This window comes from Haliotis rufescens, unplaced genomic scaffold (assembly GCF_023055435.1).
Source record: "Haliotis rufescens isolate VD_foot unplaced genomic scaffold, xgHalRufe1.0.p SCAF_13, whole genome shotgun sequence".
In the NCBI taxonomy this organism is placed as follows: domain Eukaryota; kingdom Metazoa; phylum Mollusca; class Gastropoda; order Lepetellida; family Haliotidae; genus Haliotis; species Haliotis rufescens.
Window position 1 is genome coordinate 3,781,410 of NW_025963813.1, and position 21,057 is coordinate 3,802,466.

The following is a 21,057-nucleotide window of genomic DNA, read 5'->3' on the forward strand; positions in this document are numbered from 1 at the left end:
TGGTTTTGAGATGTCGTCATGTTAGGACGTACATTCGTGACTTTGGTTTGATAGTTCGTTGAGACAGGACACATATTCATCAGTTTTGGTTTGAAATGTCGTCGCGATCGGACATACATTGATCAGTTTCGTTCTATAGCTCGTCAAGGTAGGACGTAGTAGAGCGTGTTAGTTACGATAGGATGTCGTAATAGGACACAGCAATGCTAGCCAAAATAGGGCTAGACTGATAGATTGATAGCAATAGATTTTGAGAATCATATTTAGTTAATTTTGTCATATTTACATTCCTTTCTTCTTTTTTTAGAAGAGATTCACGTTTAGTTCCCCGAATTTATTAGCTGAATTATTTCATCATATCAAGATAGTTACGTTTAGTTCCCCGCATACAACAGTGAGGGAATTCACATTTTTGTTAATAGTTAATATTCCACTGCGCAACACTCACAATGATCTACTTGGGCTTGTGCCCGCTCACAGTGGACTGCCTCCATGGTCTCACGATAGAGCGTCTGCATGGGGAGCGGAAGGTCGGGGGTTCAATCCCCAGCCGCGTCATACGTTGAAAGATGGTACTTGTTGTTACCCTGCCTGGCACTTGGCATTAAGGGGCTGAAAGAAGGACTGGTCTGCTTGGGGTCAGTATACTGTGTCTGAGTGGGGTATTCATATTTAACTGTGGCATGGTATCTCAGTGAGCCAGCATCAGTTATATGACCCAAATAATTGTGTGTAATAACTTTCCGCTATTAGCACATGCACATTTTAGCAACGTCACTGTGCTTCATTGTTGAGAAAAACATGATATGATGTCATACATTGTTCATGATGTCACAAATTGATTACATGATGAAATTGAACAGTTGACTGCCATCAGTGAAGTTTCACTGTAGGATTGACATTTCATGCAATTTTTTCTCTTAGAAAATGTCAAAGAGTAATATACAGAATAACCAACTTGAAACATGCAGCTATGGAATATCTTTCTTTGCGAATGAATGCTGTAAGTCCATTATTATTCCAGCAGGAGACACACAGAATGAGATTCAATCATACGTTGGGAATCAAACCTAGATTTTCGGTGTGGCGGAGGACACTTTAACCACTAGGCTTCCCATTTTCCTCACTGAATGAGTAAGATACTGTATTCAAGTACTGCTGAGATATAATGGCTATTTGATGTATATGGGACACAAATAATAACAGTGTACATACAATACAAAATTGATCTATTCTGATGAGTGAGTGAGTGAGTGAGTATGGTTTTACGCCGCTTTTAGCAATATTCCAGCAACATCACAGCGGGGAATACCAGAAATGGGCTTTACACATTGTACCCATGTCGGGAATCGAACCCGGGTCTTCGGCGTGACGAGCGAACGCTTTAACCACTAGGCTACCCGACCGCCCCCTATTCTGATGAATCTGTTTTCACCTGCCAACACTGTTGGGAATGCAATTTCTCTATAAGTCGGATTTATTTCATTACTGAGGAATGTAATAAATTTCACATTTTGGCTATGTTTCTTTTTCATATAGAATTCTGACTAAATAATACAAATATCATCCAAACCCCTTCATACTCTTTTACTATAAAATTATAGTTTTCTCTCAAAATATCATCATTACATATGTGCTCATATTCATAATAAAATAATACTTGCTGCTGAAATCCAAAACAATACCTATAAATATTCCAAATTTGAAACCAATTGATTAATGCTCCCTTTGGCCTCTGACTTCATAACAATAATTATGGCTCAGATAAGATAGAACATAACTACGTACATGTCATTATATGTAAAACATAGCATGTGTGCACTAATGCAGATGTTTACCAGAAATATAACCCTTCACTAGTACAAATGAATTCAGTTAGCTTGTACACCTTCCATTTTAGAAGCTATAACATAATTACCTAAATACAAGCCATCAATACAAATCCAAAAAGAACCGTACATAATTTTGAGTGAGACTAGTTAAAAGCCTGTAACTTTCTTGCAAAAAGAAATTCACCAAAATATTCTTGAGTACCAGAAAATGATGTGTAGTGGAACTGTAGAAGCAGAAACACTCTCGTGATGTTTTCCCTGTACTCGAGGGGAGCATGTCGAGATTGTATGCAGATGCTTCAGTGGCTGAGGGTCGAGAATGTTAATACTGACGATGTTGTTGGTAATTGACTTCCTGCAACACTCCATAGATCATCATTTGGACTTGTAAGTAACAATTAAGATGATATCAATACGATACCCAAATGTTGTTATTTTTACTGAAGTATATTGAAGCAAAGAAGTAGGGGAATGCCGAGATTTATTTTCAGAAGTAAGGGAATATATTAATTTACAGTTGAGTTACAAAATGCTTCAAATTAACAAATAGAGCAATCAGGCTCTGTAGCTCACTGTAATATGTTTTGAATATTTGATCATAAACATTGTGATTATATAGAGAACAAGAAAACAGCGTTACCACTATCCCCTGCCATGGGACATATTAGAATTGTTTTTGTTCATATAGTAGTGAATTTTAACTATAAAAGAGTGGCAAGAAAACTGTGAGCGTTACCACTATCTCTTCCATGGGGCATGTTAGAAGTTTGTTTGTTCATTTAGCAGTGAAAAAAAACAATGAAAAAAGAGTCCTATAAAGCCTTAAGAAAAGATAGGCACCTGGGCTGCATTATGTCATCAGAAAAAATGATTAAATGTGAGATTAATACACACAAAAGGACCCTTCTCTGGAAACTAACTACAGTAGTTTCTGAGAAAACTTGTCCCCATTGCTAAGACTGTGCACAAGGTCAAATAACATGGATCAAGGGCTATGACTCTGTACAAATACAACTGACTTCACCAATTTTCGAACTCAATCTTGACAAGTATCTCTTAAATAAGCAAGCAAACTTTCATTCATGCAACTTCTGTATTTCTGAGAAAACTTGTCCCCATTGCACACACTATGCACTAAGTTGAAAAGGGCCATAACAAATGATTTACTACACCAAGTTTGGAACTCATTTGAAATATGACCCATAATATCAGTGTGTAAAATTTCATTTCTCTGACTTAAATAGTTTTTGAGAAAATTTGTCCCTTTTAGAAGCAGATAGACGGTTGAATGAACTCTGTTCCAATATCCCTCGCCCTACTTTGTGGCAGGGGATAATACACAAAGTTCAGAACATCCTCACAGTGTTCCAGCTCATAGGCATTGTTTTTCAGACAAATGTCAAAAACGTAACTGTTTCATGAGACGGAGAGACAGACAGACAGGTGGTAGACGGAAAACATGCCACAAGTTCACTTCAATCAAGAGTTCATGTGCGCTAACAATTTAAATGCAGTTGTTTGTTTCTATCAAAGTACATATTTTCAGAGACCCCTGAAGATTCAGGGTAGAATACGATTTCAGGAACCCATGCTTGCCTTAAAAGGCGACTACGCTTATCGTAAGAAGTGTCTAACGGGATCTTGTGGTCAGGCTCGCTGACTTGGTTGAGGGTTCCTGAGCCAATCAGCTGTTAGCTTTCTAAAGTGATTTGGCTTCATTTCTTTAATTAGCACCTCATTTTCGAATTTCAGATTTTAACAAAAGGTAACTCACGCAGGAAACAAATGTTCCTCCAAGGGTATGTTTTGCATGTATATGCCATTGACATCAGAAACAACAGGGTGCATAAAAAATCAACAGCAACATAGTGGTGCAGTCTTTATTCTGTACAAAGCCCACCTGACTTGACCTACAAATAAATGTCATATCGGAGTGAAAACCTGATAATTAAATTAAGCACTTTGCTGTCAGTTCAAGGTCATAGTGAGAAACATCCCAGATGGTTAATCCTGGTATCAGAGTGCCAGAAACATCCCAGATGGTTAATCCTGGTATCAGAGTGCCAGAAACATCACAGATGGTTAATCCTGGCATCAGAGTGCCAGAAACATCCCAGATGGTTAATCCTGGTATCAGAGTGCCAGAAACATCCCAGATGGTTAATCCTGGTATCAGAGTGCCAGAAACATCACAGATGGTTAATCCTGGTATCAGAGTGCCAGAAACATCACAGATGGTTAATCCTGGTATCAGAGTGCCAGAAACATCACAGATGGTTAATCCTGGTATCAGAGTGCCAGAAACATTACAGATGGTTAATCCTGGCATCAGAGTGCCAGAAACATCACAGATGGTTAATCCTGGTATCAGAGTGCCAGTGGCAAGTCAAAATCATGACGCAATTGAAAAAGGTTTCTGCTGAAGGTCACTTTTTGAAATCATATTTTTTATATATTTTATCTTGTGAAGATGTTTATTTATGAAGCCAGTGATGAATGTTCAGTTCAACAAGAAAACTGGAAGAACAGATTGAAAATAAACATGCGATGAATGCACAGCATAGTTCATAAAAATCTGGAGATTCAGCAACAGAAAGGGTATTATCATATTTCGATGAAAAGAAAGGAAGAAAACTTTCTCAATTACAACTGCTTGTTATCTTGTTCACAGTGAAATAACAGTCACGGAGGTTGAGGATGGATCACAAATATTTCTTGTGCACGCTTCAATTCCAAAGGGCACATCAAAACATCGTTGTTAGTTCTGTCTGGTACAGTGTCCCCCAAATAATACAATTCTGTCCCTGGTGATGGCTTGTAAGTAACTGATTCTGGACCTGATAAACCCTTTATTGACTGTACAATACAAGCAGTATCACAAGGGGTATATGTGGTTTTATGCATCATGTGTTTCAGTTTGCCATTGTAAAGAATTAAAACATTGAAAATTGATGGAAAACAGCTGTTCGCTTGAGCTTAAAGACACTGTCTTAGCAAGGTCAAGGATGAAAGGTTGGATAAGGTGAAGGCTACTTTTAGCACTAGTTTCATCAATGTCAGCCTGATAAAGTGTTCTCTATCCAGATACTGCCATTTACAAGGTGACTTTTCATTGATTTACAAATATAATTGACTATTGCCAAAACCGACAATCATAAAATGAAATAATTTAATTTGAATATATTTTTATTTTCTTGAAAAATACAAAGAAACAGCTGAAGGTCATACAACATTAAAGTAACTAAATGTATAACAGTCAGGGAGTCGGTAGCCCGAGTTGAGTAAAATCTCATACATGTACTCAAAATAATGTCAAGAGACAGGTAGTAGATTCCAAGTCTATGTCACCTGCTGCTGTTAACTTTTTAAATGGTAATTGCATTGTGTGAAGTCTCAGGCAACTACATCTCTTATAAACAAAAAACAGCCTTTTCAGTAATAGATATATTCAGATGTTTCTGTTAAAATATATCAAACATCATGCAATTTTCTTTTTCTTTGCAAATTTTTGTTTTGCTTTTGGACTGAACCAAACTAATTAAGTAGCAATAATGTGTAAACGATAAACAAAAGGGCCTGAGACTGACAACCTTATTGCACTCATTTCATCCTCCTCAACCACGGTTCAAGACCCAGATCCACTTGATTTTATTAACCATAACAGCCATTCCGTGCAACCCTCCAAGTTTTCCTTGAATGACCTTCAGTTGTGTAACCTTTAAATGTAAATATTATCCCATCTCACAATTGAGATATTGAGGGAATTAAAAGACTCAAACGACATAAATCGTCATAAATGCAGACCAACCCTTATAATCCTTGTTTTTATATGGATCTTCTTGGTCGATATGCCAAGAGGAGGGATGCAAAAATTTAAGAATTCGAAAGATATTGTCAGGGTTGATTTCAGCTAAGTTTCCTATTCCTGAGATAGAAGTTCTAAAACTACATACAAAAAGACGTTTAAAAAGCATATTTTAAAACAGATTAAATTTAATAAGACAAAAATATGTACCAAAGGCCCATCAGACTCGTTAAAGATCAGTGAATATTTGTGGTTACAAAACAGAGCTATTCCCCTGTAATATATTTGTCTCAATTTTAAGAGAATTGGCAACTGTACATAAATGTCTCCAAACATTTCATGTCTACACTGTTCTTGTCCATATTTATTGGGTAGGATTTGGAGATCCCTACAAGGTAGTTTTGCCCTCAAATATAAATAATAATATTTTACAATTGACTTATATGGATAGCTATATATAATGGCACACCAGATAGTGACAATATTAACAATACATTTGAATTTGCGACTCACCCTTTTGACATACATACTTGGACAAATCTCTCACACTTTAACATATCACACTTTATATCGAGTTAATCATACACAATTTACAAAAGACTGCCTCCATGGTCTAGTGGTAGAGCACCTGCCCAGAGAGCAGAAGGTCCTGGGTTCGATCCCCATGTACGTCATATCAAAAGACGTTACAAGTTGTTACCCTGCCTGGCGTTTGGCATTAAGGGGCTAAAACAAGGACTGGTCAGCTCTGTCAGTGTACTGTGTCTGAGTGTGCTATTCATGTTAAACTGCGGCATGGCATCTTAGTGGGCTTTCACTATAACATTGGCATTAGTCGGGACTCGTACAAGCAGCCACACATACAGATACACTAACACGTGCATGCATGTCTTTCCGTCTCTCAATCGAGACAAATTTTCTCTGCAAAATGAAATTTTACACACTGATGTTACTGGTCATGATCACATATGAATTCGAAAATTGTTGTAAATTCATTTGTTACAGAGTTATGGCCCTTGCTCTGTGCTTTTCAATGAAGTGCATGCTGCGTGAAATGGAGACAAGTTTTCTCAGAAACTACTGGAGTTATAATGAATGAGTGTTTGCATTCTGGTCTAAGAGATACTTGTCAAGAGTGAGTTCGAAAATTGGTCCCGTCAATTATTTTTTTACAGAGTTATGTCCTTGAACCATGTTATTTTACTTAGTGCTTTGTATGTGCGATGGGGACAACTTTTCTCAGAAACTACTGGAGTTAGCTTTTCTAAGAGATACTTATCAAGACTGAGTTATTTTATTCCAGAGAAGGCCTTTTGTGTGTATTATTTCACATTTAAGAATTTTTTCTGATGACGTAACCGGCCAACGTGCCAATCTCTTCTTAAGTCTTTTTTTCATTCTTTTTTATAGCTTATAATCACAACTATGAACAAGCAAAATTCTTATGTGCCCCAGGGTGGGGGGCAGTGATAATGCTGTTTTCTTGTGTAATTCAGCTTTATTTAATACAATGATGCTTTAAAATCCAATAACAAACAATTTGCAAACTTGCTCCAACAAATATAGCTTGAGGGATCATATAGAATTCCTGCTGTCTTCTCTGCTGTATTCCACATCTTCCGTGACAGCGTCTACACCATCATGAAAAGAAGAGGGTAGATCCTCATTAGGGACTTTATTGAGGTACTGGCCATCTTGGACTTTGATCGGCTCGTTATGACACTGACTGAATTCATTAAATGTTCACATTACAAAATTTGACATCAGTTTGATCTCCAATGTTTATGCATCAGTCAAACCTTTTTATTTCATTTCCTCAGCCGATATATAATCCAGAGAGCTGCGTTGTATACAAGCTCAGAGAGAGACATTACAATTACCGTTAGGAAGTCAATGTTCTGTGGTCTGTGTGGACAGCCGACAATTGACACGAGTCCTTGGTGATTCAATAATTTCCCCAGACTCTCGTAAACATTTACCAATCCTTATTTAGTCCTGACAGCCAATTTTGGTATTTGTCCACCGTAATCGTTCAGAGGACAACACACCCAGCATCAACAATTCATCGTCTATTCCCCTGCATCAGATTCTTTGAGACTCAAGCAGAATAGTTTGACAAACTGTGATCATTAGGGCAATGAAGACGGCCTCACTAATTACTCAATGCCTAGAGATTTTACCGCAATTGACGAGGGAGTACAAATTTACACGAGGATGTCTGAAGTCTAGGGTTGTAACTCTTAACATATCGATGCAGCCAATGATGATGTTGTCAACACCCTGTTGGTTCGTGGGATTCAGTCAGCAGTGTGGTATGCACGACGCAAATAATATCTTATTTAGAACGCAGATTCAACTTTTTTTAGAAAGTACGAAAAAAATAATTCTTTATATATTTGATTTTGTTTCATATTTTGTGTGTAATGCAACTTCAAGTTGCACCCTTTTTGACCTGGGAGCGTGTTCTATAGGATTTCGTCAGTTATCGACATTCTGCCTTTGTAGAGTGAATTCTGAGATGCGCTTTTGAGATTTGTGTCATTCAGTATTCGGGATTCAGATATGAGCAAATGTGGCAAGAATTTAACAGCTTTATCCCTATCTCTGCCATGGGGCATATTAGAAGTTTGTTTGTGCATATAGTTGTGAAAACAAAAATGACAGACTCCTATAAAGCCTCCTATAGGCACTTGGGCTTCTTTATGTCTTCAGAAAAAATTATAAGATGTAAAAATAATACACACAAAAGGCCCTTCTCTGAAATTTGTTTACGGCACCAATTGTATTATGAGTATCTCTTAGATAAGCTATCTTCAGTTGTCCCCATTGCAGTCACTTTTCACTTTGTAAAATAACATGGATCAATGGCCGTAACTGTGTATGCTCAAAATCTAAAAACATGTAACAAGGGAAGTAACTCTGAAGAAAATACTTTACGGGGACCAATTTTCGAGTCTTGACAAGTATCTCACAGACAGGCAAGCAAACATTCATTCATGTAATGTCAGTAATTTCTGAGAACAGCTGTCCCCATTTCAGACACTATGCACCTCGTTGAAAAGCACAGACAAGGGACAAAACTCTGTAAAACAATAATTGACGGGACCAATTTTCAGACTCAGTACTTTTATTCATGTAATTTCAGTAGTTTCTGTGAAAACTCATCCCCATTTCATGCGGTGTGTACTAAGTTGAAAAGCATGGAGCAAGGGCCATAACTCTGTAAAAATTGAATTTAATACACCAATTATCAAACTCATTTAAGACTATGACCAGTAATATCAGTGTGTAAAAATTCCTTTCTCTGACTTAAATGTGTTTTTTTGAGATAATATGTCCCCTTTCAGAAACGGACAGACGGGCGGACAGACAAACTCTGTTCCTATATCCCCCCACCCCACTGTGTGGTGGGGGATAAAAATTAGATGGTATTGGTGTCTTAAGGAGGAGGGGTTGGGACCCTCAAAGATTTTGTTTCAGGATACACATATATTGTAGGGTGAGTAAAGTACCAGTACTACATAAAACTAATACAAGTTCCATGGTACCATGTTGATTTGTAGTACTATTTACTGATGGTTCATATAATCGTGAGTGGTGAGGATGTCATGCAGCAGGCAGCTGTGTTCTAGCTATGTCGTTGTGGTCTGTAAATTGTCAAGTCTGGACCAGGTAAACCTATAACTGGAGTGAGTGTTGTGTTTCTCTGCTTGCAGCAATATCAAGGCAGGGGACACCAGAAACCAGTGACCCCCTCAGCAATATTTCAGCAATGTCATGAATTGTTCATTATCACAGTAGTATATTTGTTATAGCTGATATTTTGCTCTGCCAAACTTTGTGTTTGTTTCACGATATGGATAAAATCAATCAAAATACAGGTTAATTTGAAGAAAAATATGCTATAAAATATTTGAATGTGAAAACTAGATAAATCATTATGACATGGACTTCAGGGAATGACAAATAGTTAATGAATAGATATTCCAAATAAAAAGATGGTCCTGAAACATCAGAAAATTAAAAAACTGGTCACATTCCTGTTTCTTTCTAAATGTCATGCATTCCAAACATGCATACATAGCTTCCGAGCTGAATGGAAAGAAGCCGTTTAAAATTCATTTTCGTGAAAACAATTTCCTCTCACTTAAAAAAGAGTTCAGCATTGGAGAAGTGTCATAATTCGTTTAGGTCTTATTCTGTGCCTCAATTTTCTTGCATGAAACATCTGAGCTCTCATGAGGACCAGTTTTTGTTTAGAACCTGTTAGTAAATTGGAGGGAAAGATGACAGTGTAAACTTACACCATTACGTTCTGAGGCATGGTTACTCTACATGCTTGAAACTTGATATAGCCATGAAGGTTGACAAATCCCATCCTCTGTAGCTCCAGGGACGGGTAAACCTAAAGTAACCCACGATCCATTCTGGTTTTCACCCTTTCATAATCCAATTTGATTTGCTACGCTACTCAGTCTAACAGACCAATTAGAATGCGAGTTTCAAACCATCCTAAATGTTTGATTGTGATATCAACAATATGACATCAGTCCCATTGATTACGGTAGAGTTTGCAAGAAATTTCAACATTGAAAAACTGACTGCCCTCAAAAAGCTTTTTGATGGAAAGAAAGTCTTCATGTCCATTCAAACTGGCAGTAGCTTTGGTTTCTAAACAATATGAGTTACCTCCCTTACCCATTCCCTTTTTCCTTTTTTCGACGTTTGCTTTGTCGGTAAAACGTTAATGAAAATTAAGAACGGGAAACTTCGAATCAGGAGAATTTCAGGAATACTCAGGTTTCGTGGCAGACGTTCCCAGTGGTATATTACACTTCATGTCTCGGACAGGCATGACCAGATTTCTCTACCACATGCAAACGTCAATGGCATGTCTGTCAATGGTCAAGGTCATCTTTCAGATAATTGTAAGTGGCTGCAAGATTCCCCGTTATTGTTACTCCAGAAGCGGCTTCAGACAATTTTCATTCCACTTGTGACCCAACTGAAATGCCAAAACATTTCTTTAGTCACCTCCCTTAGAAGATTTGTTAGGTGATTATCAAACTGATGTTGTTTATAGATAACATCAAACTGCGGTTATAACGAACTCAAAGGGACACTTATTTTGGCTCGTTATAACCGTAGTTCGTTATAAGCACATATATACAGCAAATGGCCTGGAACCAAAAAATAAGTTTGTTTAATCCGTCAGTTCGTTATATACTTGTTCATTATAAACGTAGTTTACTGTATGTGTTTCAGGACTACAGATCAGATTACTGTGTTTGGCGTCAATGACCTACGATGTACTCACTGACCTGCATGTGTTGTCCACATGGTGTCTTATGCCTACAGTCAACAGCTGATGCCAGAGATCTGTTCACACACCCTGTATCCAACACTCAATACCATTGATCAGACACTATGAAACACTGACTCCTGCTTACAATCGTGGCACTTGATCAAACCAGGTATACTGTATTCGACGTAATAAGTGCCCTGGGCGCTCTCAAAATTAGAAATAGGGGGCTCTTATTAGAATTTAATTTGGTGAAAAAAACAGAGTTGAAAGATAAATTTTGTGGTTTATGCTGACAGCCTGAAATGTTTATGTACGACAGATATATTTTTCCAGAATTTAATTCCCCATAATTTATGGTGCATATAACACACGAGTACGTATTATACGCGAATAAATAAGTCTTGTGTACATTGATCAATCGGAAGGGGTGCTAATTGGGATTGTTCACTAGCCAATATAGTAGCAAATATTGCCGTGGGCGCTTATTAGAGCGGGGCGCTTATTACGTTGAATACGGTATGTCCGCTTCCCTGTTCAACTGTATTAGATCCTCTTACAGTAAACAGTAGCCATATGTCAACAATATCATTTACCTCTTCAGCTTCCCAGCTTGACAAACATGTCTTGCAGCAAAATTGATTGTATGGAAAAAGCTCTGTTTTAAATTACCTGTTGTCAAATTCATGTATGATTGATTGGACAGTGTCAAATTTAAAATGAAATCAGGATGTTTTTATAAACATTTTGTTTCTATCCAGATTTTGTCATTAATTTGCCGCTGGTGGGTGTTGCATGTTGCTGTTGTAAGAAATGATGACGATCTGCGAGCCTCATGTATAAGAAGACTATCATTGATGAGGAAAGGTTAGGAGCCTGGCGGACAGACAACTTTTTCCATCTGATGTGATACGCTCAATTAATCAAGTGAAAGTTTCCATGTTAAAATTCAATGTCGGAATTCTTTTTAAAAAATTCAACTTCCAGATTAGCAGTTCATAAGATTTTATACACATTTCACCATTTATTTTGAACAAAAGTGATAAAATATCGTGTTTTTCTCCCATATCACCAAATTGTGAAAGTGTTGGACCCCTCAAAATAGCCATAAGTGTTTTTTTCTCTATTTTTAGTTTCAGGTAATTTTTGTCTCATAAACCAACTCACATTATATAATGCCTAACACTTGTGCCCATTTTGGCCTTCAGAAAATGTCAAAGTTTAAAGATAAAATAATTGTTTAAATATTGTTTTTTGCATGAAAGTTATCAGACATGTTAAAATGGTTGATAACATGATGATTATTGAAAAGAGGGAGTATGATATTGCCCTTCTTTTGCCCATTGAAAATGTCAAAATTTAAAGTTGAATGGTCCACTTGAATGTAAGTATGACGGATGATTTTTCGAACTTCAGGTAAGAATATAACAATGAGCAAGTCCTTTGTCCTATGTCCCAAACCTTCTCAGAGTAAGTGTTGTATTTGTGTGGACTCGAAGGCTGTTACATATTTTTATACCAGGCCCCTCATACATTTCCAAATTATTCTGTTATGGACCAAATTCCTGGGCATCTTGAAAAGCATTACCCAGATATATGAAAAATATATATGGAAAGTTAGCTTAAAATATGCCTATCAGCTGATAAATGAACTTCAATTGATGAAAATGACATCCATCAAGATTAACAGAAAGAAGAAAGTTGTGAGAGTTTCGCCCATTTCAGAGGTTTGCTTTATGGCTCAATATTCCATCAATAGCAGGGGATACAAATATGAGTTCCACACTTTGTACCCCTTGCCCTCATCCCCCTGGATCCTGGATCCTGGATCAAACATCTGTACCTGCGTCATTTGTATGACCAAAGGGACAACATTCATTCACAATAACTTCTCAAGTGTAAAGTCATCTAATGAAGGTGAGCTTCTGTACCTGTGGATCAGTTATTGCATGGATAAAACATCACTGCTCTTCCTATAATACAGGAAAGGGTCCACAGAAGCATGTACTGACAACAGTGCTACTCATGGCTCTCCTCTACATCTCCGCAGGGCATGCCACTATCGGCAGGTTCCACTAACACTATTTGTAGTCTGTCCATGGCTTGTCTTCTTCAACCATCTGTGCTGGCACTTTCCAATCACGTTCATGAAATTGCCTGCTTTAAAAGTTGCAGTTCCATTTTTTGTTTTCTTGTTATCAGTTTGAATATTTTCTGTTAAAGTCAACATCCCCTCATTCTGCCCGCCATGTGATTGGATGGAGTTTTATCCCTTCAACTTTTCATAAGGGCAGATTGTAAAAAATCAGTTGCTTTTATGAATGTTCAGGAATACGATTTTTAATACAAAAGAATGATATTCCTTCAGGCTAACAGACTTAATCCTTAATAACAGTCCATTTAATATCCAAGGAGAGGCGATATTTGTTAGACAGGATATTCTTACTGGCCAAAACATATTTTCTTCTCTGAAAGGAGATGAACAGTAGGACATCCAGCATATGAGATTATAGGGTCAGTAGGATAAGAAATGTTTTTTTCAAATTCTCTATTTCCTTGGACATTTTTGTGAAAGTTTTTTTATACAATTTTGTTGGAACAAAGCCACATTCTGTTTGGAGTGCTGGAGAAGCTCTGAATGGTATTTGAGCACAGTTACAAGACATTGAGCATTTACATTGGTCACAATCAGGCTAGAAAAATTATTTAATTTTTTTTTTATGTGAACATAATTATCAGTTTGCAGCGTTAATAGAAAATAGTGCCGCAGTACTGTAGCTCAACTAAAGATTTGAACAATCATGACTGAATAATGGCTATTAATAGGTTTTTCAATGTGGTTGGGAGTATTGGAGACGTCCTCCTTTACTGTATTGTTGGTCATCACTACACTCCACTTGTATTACAGGCCTTCACTAAGTAACAGTCAACTCTTATGACAAGCATGGGGTACTGGGGACCTACCTATTCCATCACTGGATTACAGGCCTTCACTAAGTAACAGTCAACTCTTATGACATGCATGGGGTACTGGGGACCTATTCCATCACTGGATTACAGGCCTTTACTAAGTAACAGTCAACTCTTATGACAAGCATGGGGTACCGGGGACCTATTCCATCACTGGATTACAGGCCTTCACTAAGTAACAGTCAACTCTTATGACATGCATGGGGTACTGGGGACCTATTCCATCACTGGATTACAGGCCTTCACTAAGTAACAGTCAACTCTTATGACATGCATGGGGTACTGGGGACCTATTCAATCACTGGATTACAGGCCTTTACTAAGTAACAGTCAACTCTTATGACAAGCATGGGGTACCGGGGACCTATTCCATCACTGGATTACAGGCCTTCACTAAGTAACAGTCAACTCTTATGACAAGCATGGGGTACTGGGGACCTATTCCATCACTGGATTACAGGCCTTCACTAAGTAACAGTCAACTCTTATGACAAGCATGGGGTACTGGGGACCTATTCCATCACTGAAGTACGGGCCTTCACTAAGTTACAGTCAACTCTTATGACAAGCATGGGGTACTGGGGATCTATTCCATCACTGGGTTACAGGCCTTCACTAAGTAACAGTCAACTCTTATGACAAGCATGGGGTACTGGGGACCTATTCCATCACTGGATTACAGGCCTTCACTTAGTTACAGTCAACTCTTATGACAAGCATGGGGTACTGGGGACCTATTCCATCACTGGGTTACAGGCCTTCACTAAGTAACAGTCAACTCTAATGACAAGCATGGGGTACTGGGGACCTATTCCATCACTGGGTTACAGGCCTTCACTTAGTTACAGTCAACTCTTGTGACAAGCATGGGGTACTGGGGACCTATTCCATCACTGGATTTCAGGCCTTCACTAAGTAACAGTCAACTCTTATGACAAGCATGGGGTACTGGGGACCTATTCCATCACTGGATTACAGGCCTTCACTTAGTTACAGTCAACTCTTATGACAAGCATGGGGTACTGGGGACCTATTCCATCACTGGAGTACGGGCCTTCACTAAGTAACAGTCAACTCTTATGACAAGCATGGGGTACTGGGGACCTATTCCATCACTGGATTACAGGCCTTCACTTAGTTACAGTCAACTCTTATGACAAGCATGGGGTACTGGGGACCTATTCCATCACTGGATTACAGGCCTTCACTTAGTTACAGTCAACTCTTATGACAAGCATGGGGTACTGGGGACCTATTCCATCACTGGATTACAGGCCTTCACTTAGTTACAGTCAACTCTTATGACAAGCATGGGGTACTGGGGACCTATTCCATCACTGGAGTACGGGCCTTCACTTAGTTACAGTCAACTCTTGTGACAAGCATGGGGTACTGGGGACCTATTCCATCACTGGAGTACGGGCCTTCACTTAGTTACAGTCAACTCTTATGACATGCATGGGGTACTGGGGACCTATTCCATCACTGGATTACAGGCCTTCACTAAGTAACAGTCAACTCTTATGACAAGCATGGGGTACTGGGGACCTATTCCATCACTGGAGTACGGGCCTTCACTTAGTTACAGTCAACTCTTATGACATGCATGGGGTACTGGGGACCTATTCCATCACTGGGTTACAGGCCTTCACTAAGTAACAGTCAACTCTTATGACAAGCATGGGGTACTGGGGACCTATTCCATCACTGGAGTACGGGCCTTCACTTAGTTACAGTCAACTCTTATGACATGCATGGGGTACTGGGGACCTATTCCATCACTGGATTACAGGCCTTCACTAAGTAACAGTCAACTCTTATGACAAGCATGGGGTACTGGGGACCTATTCCATCACTGGAGTACGGGCCTTCACTTAGTTACAGTCAACTCTTATGACATGCATGGGGTACTGGGGACCTATTCCATCACTGGATTACAGGCCTTCACTAAGTAACAGTCAACTCTTATGACAAGCATGGGGTACTGGGGACCTATTCCATCACTGGAGTACGGGCCTTCACTTAGTTACAGTCAACTCTTATGACATGCATGGGGTACTGGGGACCTATTCCATCACTGGATTACAGGCCTTCACTAAGTAACAGTCAACTCTTATGACAAGCATGGGGTACTGGGGACCTATTCCATCACTGGAGTACGGGCCTTCACTTAGTTACAGTCAACTCTTATGACATGCATGGGGTACTGGGGACCTATTCCATCACTGGATTACAGGCCTTCACTTAGTTACAGTCAACTCTTATGACATGCATGGGGTACTGGGGACCTATTCCATCACTGGATTACAGGCCTTCACTAAGTAACAGTCAACTCTTATGACAAGCATGGGGTACTGGGGACCTATTCCATCACTGGAGTACGGGCCTTCACTTAGTTACAGTCAACTCTTATGACATGCATTGGGTACTGGGGACCTATTCCATCACTGGATTACAGGCCTTCACTTAGTTACAGTCAACTCTTGTGACAAGCATGGGGTACTGGGGACCTATTCCATCACTGGATTTCAGGCCTTCACTAAGTAACAGTCAACTCTTATGACAAGCATGGGGTACTGGGGACCTATTCCATCACTGGATTACAGGCCTTCACTTAGTTACAGTCAACTCTTATGACATGCATGGGGTACTGGGGACCTATTCCATCACTGGATTACAGGCCTTTACTAAGTAACAGTCAACTCTTATGACAAGCATGGGGTACTGGGGACCTATTCCATCACTGGATTACAGGCCTTCACTAAGTAACAGTCAACTCTTATGACAAGCATGGGGTACTGGGGACCTATTCCATCACTGGATTACAGGCCTTCACTTAGTTACAGTCAACTCTTATGACATGCATGGGGTACTGGGGACCTATTCCATCACTGGAGTACGGGCCTTCACTAAGTAACAGTCAACTCTTATGACATGCATGGGGTACTGGGGACCTATTCCATCACTGGATTACAGGCCTTCACTAAGTAACAGTCAACTCTTATGACAAGCATGGGGTACTGGGGACCTATTCCATCACTGGATTACAGGCCTTCACTAAGTAACAGTCAACTCTTATGACAAGCATGGGGTACTGGGGACCTATTCCATCACTGGATTACAGGCCTTCACTTAGTTACAGTCAACTCTTATGACAAGCATGGGGTACTGGGGACCTATTCCATTACTGGGTTACAGGCCTTTACTAAGTAACAGTCAACTCTTATGACAAGCATGGGGTACTGGGGACCTATTCCATCACTGGATTACAGGCCTTCACTTAGTTACAGTCAACTCTTATGACAAGCATGGGGTACTGGGGACCTATTCCATCACTGGATTACAGGCCTTTACTAAGTAACAGTCAACTCTTATGACAAGCATGGGGTACTGGGGACCTATTCCATCACTGGATCACAGGTCCTAACTACAGTCAACTCTAATGACAAGCATGGAGTACTGGGGACCTATTCTGTTATTGGATTAGTGAAAGGCCGAGCATCCCGGAAATGTGAAATGAAACATGATCCTGAGTCCTGCTGACAACTCATTACTTCTGTAGCATCCAGAGTTGTATTTGTGCCTCTGTCAGCACAACAACATTACCCAGTATCGTGAGGGATTCACCAACTCACTAATTGATAGTTACAACTAATTCTGTGTTTGACACCTCTGTTGGAGGAAATAATAGTTTCCTGGAAATTAAATCCTACTCGCTCAAAGTCTGAGCCCGAATTCCCATTAAGAGTTCCTGCTGCTTTCACAGAGATTACCGTATTCAGTGTAAACTGAGCCCCTTCCTCCCATAGCTGCTCTCTCTCATAATCTCAGTGTAACTATACCTACTCTCTCGTACCCTCAGTGTAACCTCAGCTACTCTCTCATACCCTCAGTGTAACCTGAGCTACTCTCTCATACCCTCGGTGTAACTATAGCTACTCTCTCGTACCCTCAATTTAACTATAGCTACTCTCTCATACCCTCAGTGTAACCTGAGATACTCTCTCGTACCCTCAGTGTAACCTGAGATACTCTCTCATACCCTCAGTGTAACCTGAGATACTCTCTCATACCCTCAGTTTAACCTGAGCTACTCTCTCATACCCTCAGTGTTACCTGAGCTACTCTCTCATACCCTCAGTTTAACCTGAGCTACTCTCTCGTACCCTCAATGTAACCATAGCTACTCTCTCGTACCCTCAGTGTAACCATAGCTACTCTCTCGTACCCTCAGTGTAACCATAACTACTCTCTCATACCCTCAGTGTAACTATACCTACTCTCTCACACCTTCAGTTTAACCTGAGCTACTCTCTCGTACCCTCAGTGTAACCTGAACTACTCTCTCACACCCTCAGTGTAACCTGAGCTACTCTCTCATACCCTCAGTTTAACCTGAGCTACTCTCTCATACCCTCGGTGTAACCTGAGCTACTCTCTCATTCCCTCAGTGTCACCTGAGCACTATCCTCCCATAGCTACTCTCTCATACCCCCAGTTTAACCTGAGCTACTCTCTCATACCCTCAGTTTAACCTGAGCTACTCTCTCACACCCTCAGTGTAACCTGAGCTACTCTCTCATACCCTCAGTGTAACCTGAACTACTCTCTCGTACCCTCAGTGTAACCATACCTACTCTCTCATAACCTCAGTTTAACCTGAGATACTCTCTCGTACCCTCAGTGAAACCATACCTACTCTCTCATAACCTCAGTGTAACCTGAGCTACTCTCTCGTACCCTCAGTGTAACTATACCTACTCTCTCACACCTTCAGTTTAACCTGAGCTACTCTCTCGTACCCTTAGTGTAACCATACCTACTCTCTCATACCCTCAGTGTAACCATAACTACTCTCTCATACCCTCAGTGTAACTATACCTACTCTCTCACACCTTCAGTTTAACCTGAGCTACTCTCTCGTACCCTTTGTGTAACCATACCTACTCTCTCATAACCTCAGTGTAACCATAACTACTCTCTCATACCCTCAGTGTAACTATACCTACTCTCTCACACCTTCAGTTTAACCTGAGCTACTCTCTCGTACCCTCAGTGTAACCTGAGCTACTCTCTCATACCCTCAGTTTAACCTGAGCTACTCTCGTACCCTCAGTGTAACCATACCTACTCTCTCATACCCTCAGTGTAACCTGAGCTACTCTCTCATACCCTCAATGAAACCACTGCTACTCTCTCATACCATCAGTGTAACCTGAGATACTCTCTCATACCCTTTGTGTAACCATACCTACTCTCTCATACCCTCAATGAAACCACTGCTACTCTCTCATACCCTCAGAGTAACCATAGCTACTCTCTCGTACCCTCAGTGTTACCATAGCTACTCTCTCATACCCTCAGTGTAACCATACCTACTCTCTCATACCATCAGTGTAACCTGAGATACTCTCTCATACCCTTTGTGTAACCATACCTACTCTCTCATACCCTCAATGAAACCACTGCTACTCTCTCATACCCTCAGTGAAACAGCTGCTACTCTCTCATACCCTCAGTGTAACCATAACTACTCTCTTGTACCCTCAGTGTAACCTGAACTCCTCTCTCATACCCTCAGTGTCACCTGAGCTACTCTCTCATACCCTCAGTGTCACCTGAGCTACTCTCTCATACCCTCGGTGTAACCTGAGCTACTCTCTAATACCCTCAGTTTAACCTGAGCTACTCTCTCATACCCTCAGTTTAACCTGAGCTACTCTCTCATACCCTCGGTGTAACCTGAGCTACTCTCTCATTCCCTCAGTGTCACCTGAGCACTATCCTCCCATAGCTACTCTCTCATACCCCCAGTTTAACCTGAGCTACTCTCTCAGTCCCTCAGTGTAACCATAGCTACTCTCTCATACCCTTAACACTTTCTTCAGCCCCAACCAACACGCGATTATTTACAGACTGCTGTCATTTAGCTGGAATATTGCTGAGTGCGGTGTTAAATAACAATCAAACAAATAACACCTTCCACAGCCCTTCAGAATATTCTGCAGCCCCAAGCAGTACTTCCTGCAGACCCAAGGACCACCTTCTGCAGCCCCAAGTAGTACTTCCTGCAGACCCAAGGACCACCTTCTGCAACCCCAAGTTGTACTTCCTGCAGACCCAAGGACCACCTTCTGCAGCCCCAAGTGGTACTCCCTGCAGACCCAAGGACCACCTTCTGCAGCCCCAAGTAGTACTTCCTGCAGACCCAAGGACCACCTTCTGCAGCCCCAAGTAGTACTTCCTGCAGACCCAAGGACCACCTTCTGCAGCCCCAACCAGTACTTCCTGCAGACCCATGGACCACCTTCTGCAGCCCAAAGTTGTACTTCCTGCAGACCCAAGGACCACCTTCTGCAGCCCCAAGCAGTACTTCCTGCAGACCCAAGGACCACCTTCTGCAGCCCCAAGCAGTACTTCCTGCAGACCCAAGGACCACCTTCTGCAGCCCCAAGCAGTACTTCCTGCAGACCCAAGGACCACCTTCTGCAGCCCCAAGTAGTACTTCCTGCAGACCCAAGGACCACCTTCTGCAGCCCCAAGCAGTACTTCCTGCAGACCCAAGGACCACCTTCTGCAGCCCCAAGTAGTACTTCCTGCAGACCCAAGGACCACCTTCTGCAGCCCCAAGTAGTACTTCCTGCAGACCCAAGGACCACCTTCTGCAGCCCCAACCAGTACTTCCTGCAGACCCATGGACCACCTTTTGCAGCCCAAAGTTGTACCTCCTGCAGACCCAAGGACCACCTTCTGAAGCCCCAAGCAGTACTTCCTGCAGACCCAAGGACCACCTTCTGCAGCCCCAAGCAGTACTTCCTGCAGACCCAAGGACCACCTTCTGCAGCCCAAAGCAGTACTTTCTGCAGACCCAAGGACCACCTTCTGCAGACCCAAGTTGTACTTCCTGCAGACCCAAGGACCACCTTCTGCAGCCCCAAGTAGTACTCCCTGCAGACCAAAGGACCACCTTCTGCAGCCCCAAGCAGTACTTCCTGCAGACCCAAGGACCACCTTCTGCAGCCCCAAGCAGTACTTCCTGCAGACCCAAGGACCACCTTCTGCAGCCCCAAGCAATACTTCCTGCAGACCCAAGGACCACCTTCTGCAAACCAGTGCTTCATCAGCAACACCTTCTCAACTGTCACCAG

At 40.9% G+C, this 21,057-nt stretch overlaps 1 protein-coding gene across 1 annotated transcript; it reads left to right on the forward strand.

The window, feature by feature from the left end:
• The first annotated feature begins 3,832 nt into the window (after positions 1-3,832).
• Positions 3,833-20,851, forward strand: LOC124116898 (periaxin-like). Its single transcript, XM_048394799.1, has 2 exons — positions 3,833-4,213; positions 19,898-20,851. The coding sequence occupies exons 1-2, from the start codon at positions 3,833-3,835 to the stop codon at positions 20,849-20,851; spliced, it is 1,335 nt and encodes a 444-aa protein (XP_048250756.1).
• Positions 20,852-21,057: the final 206 nt, after the last annotated feature.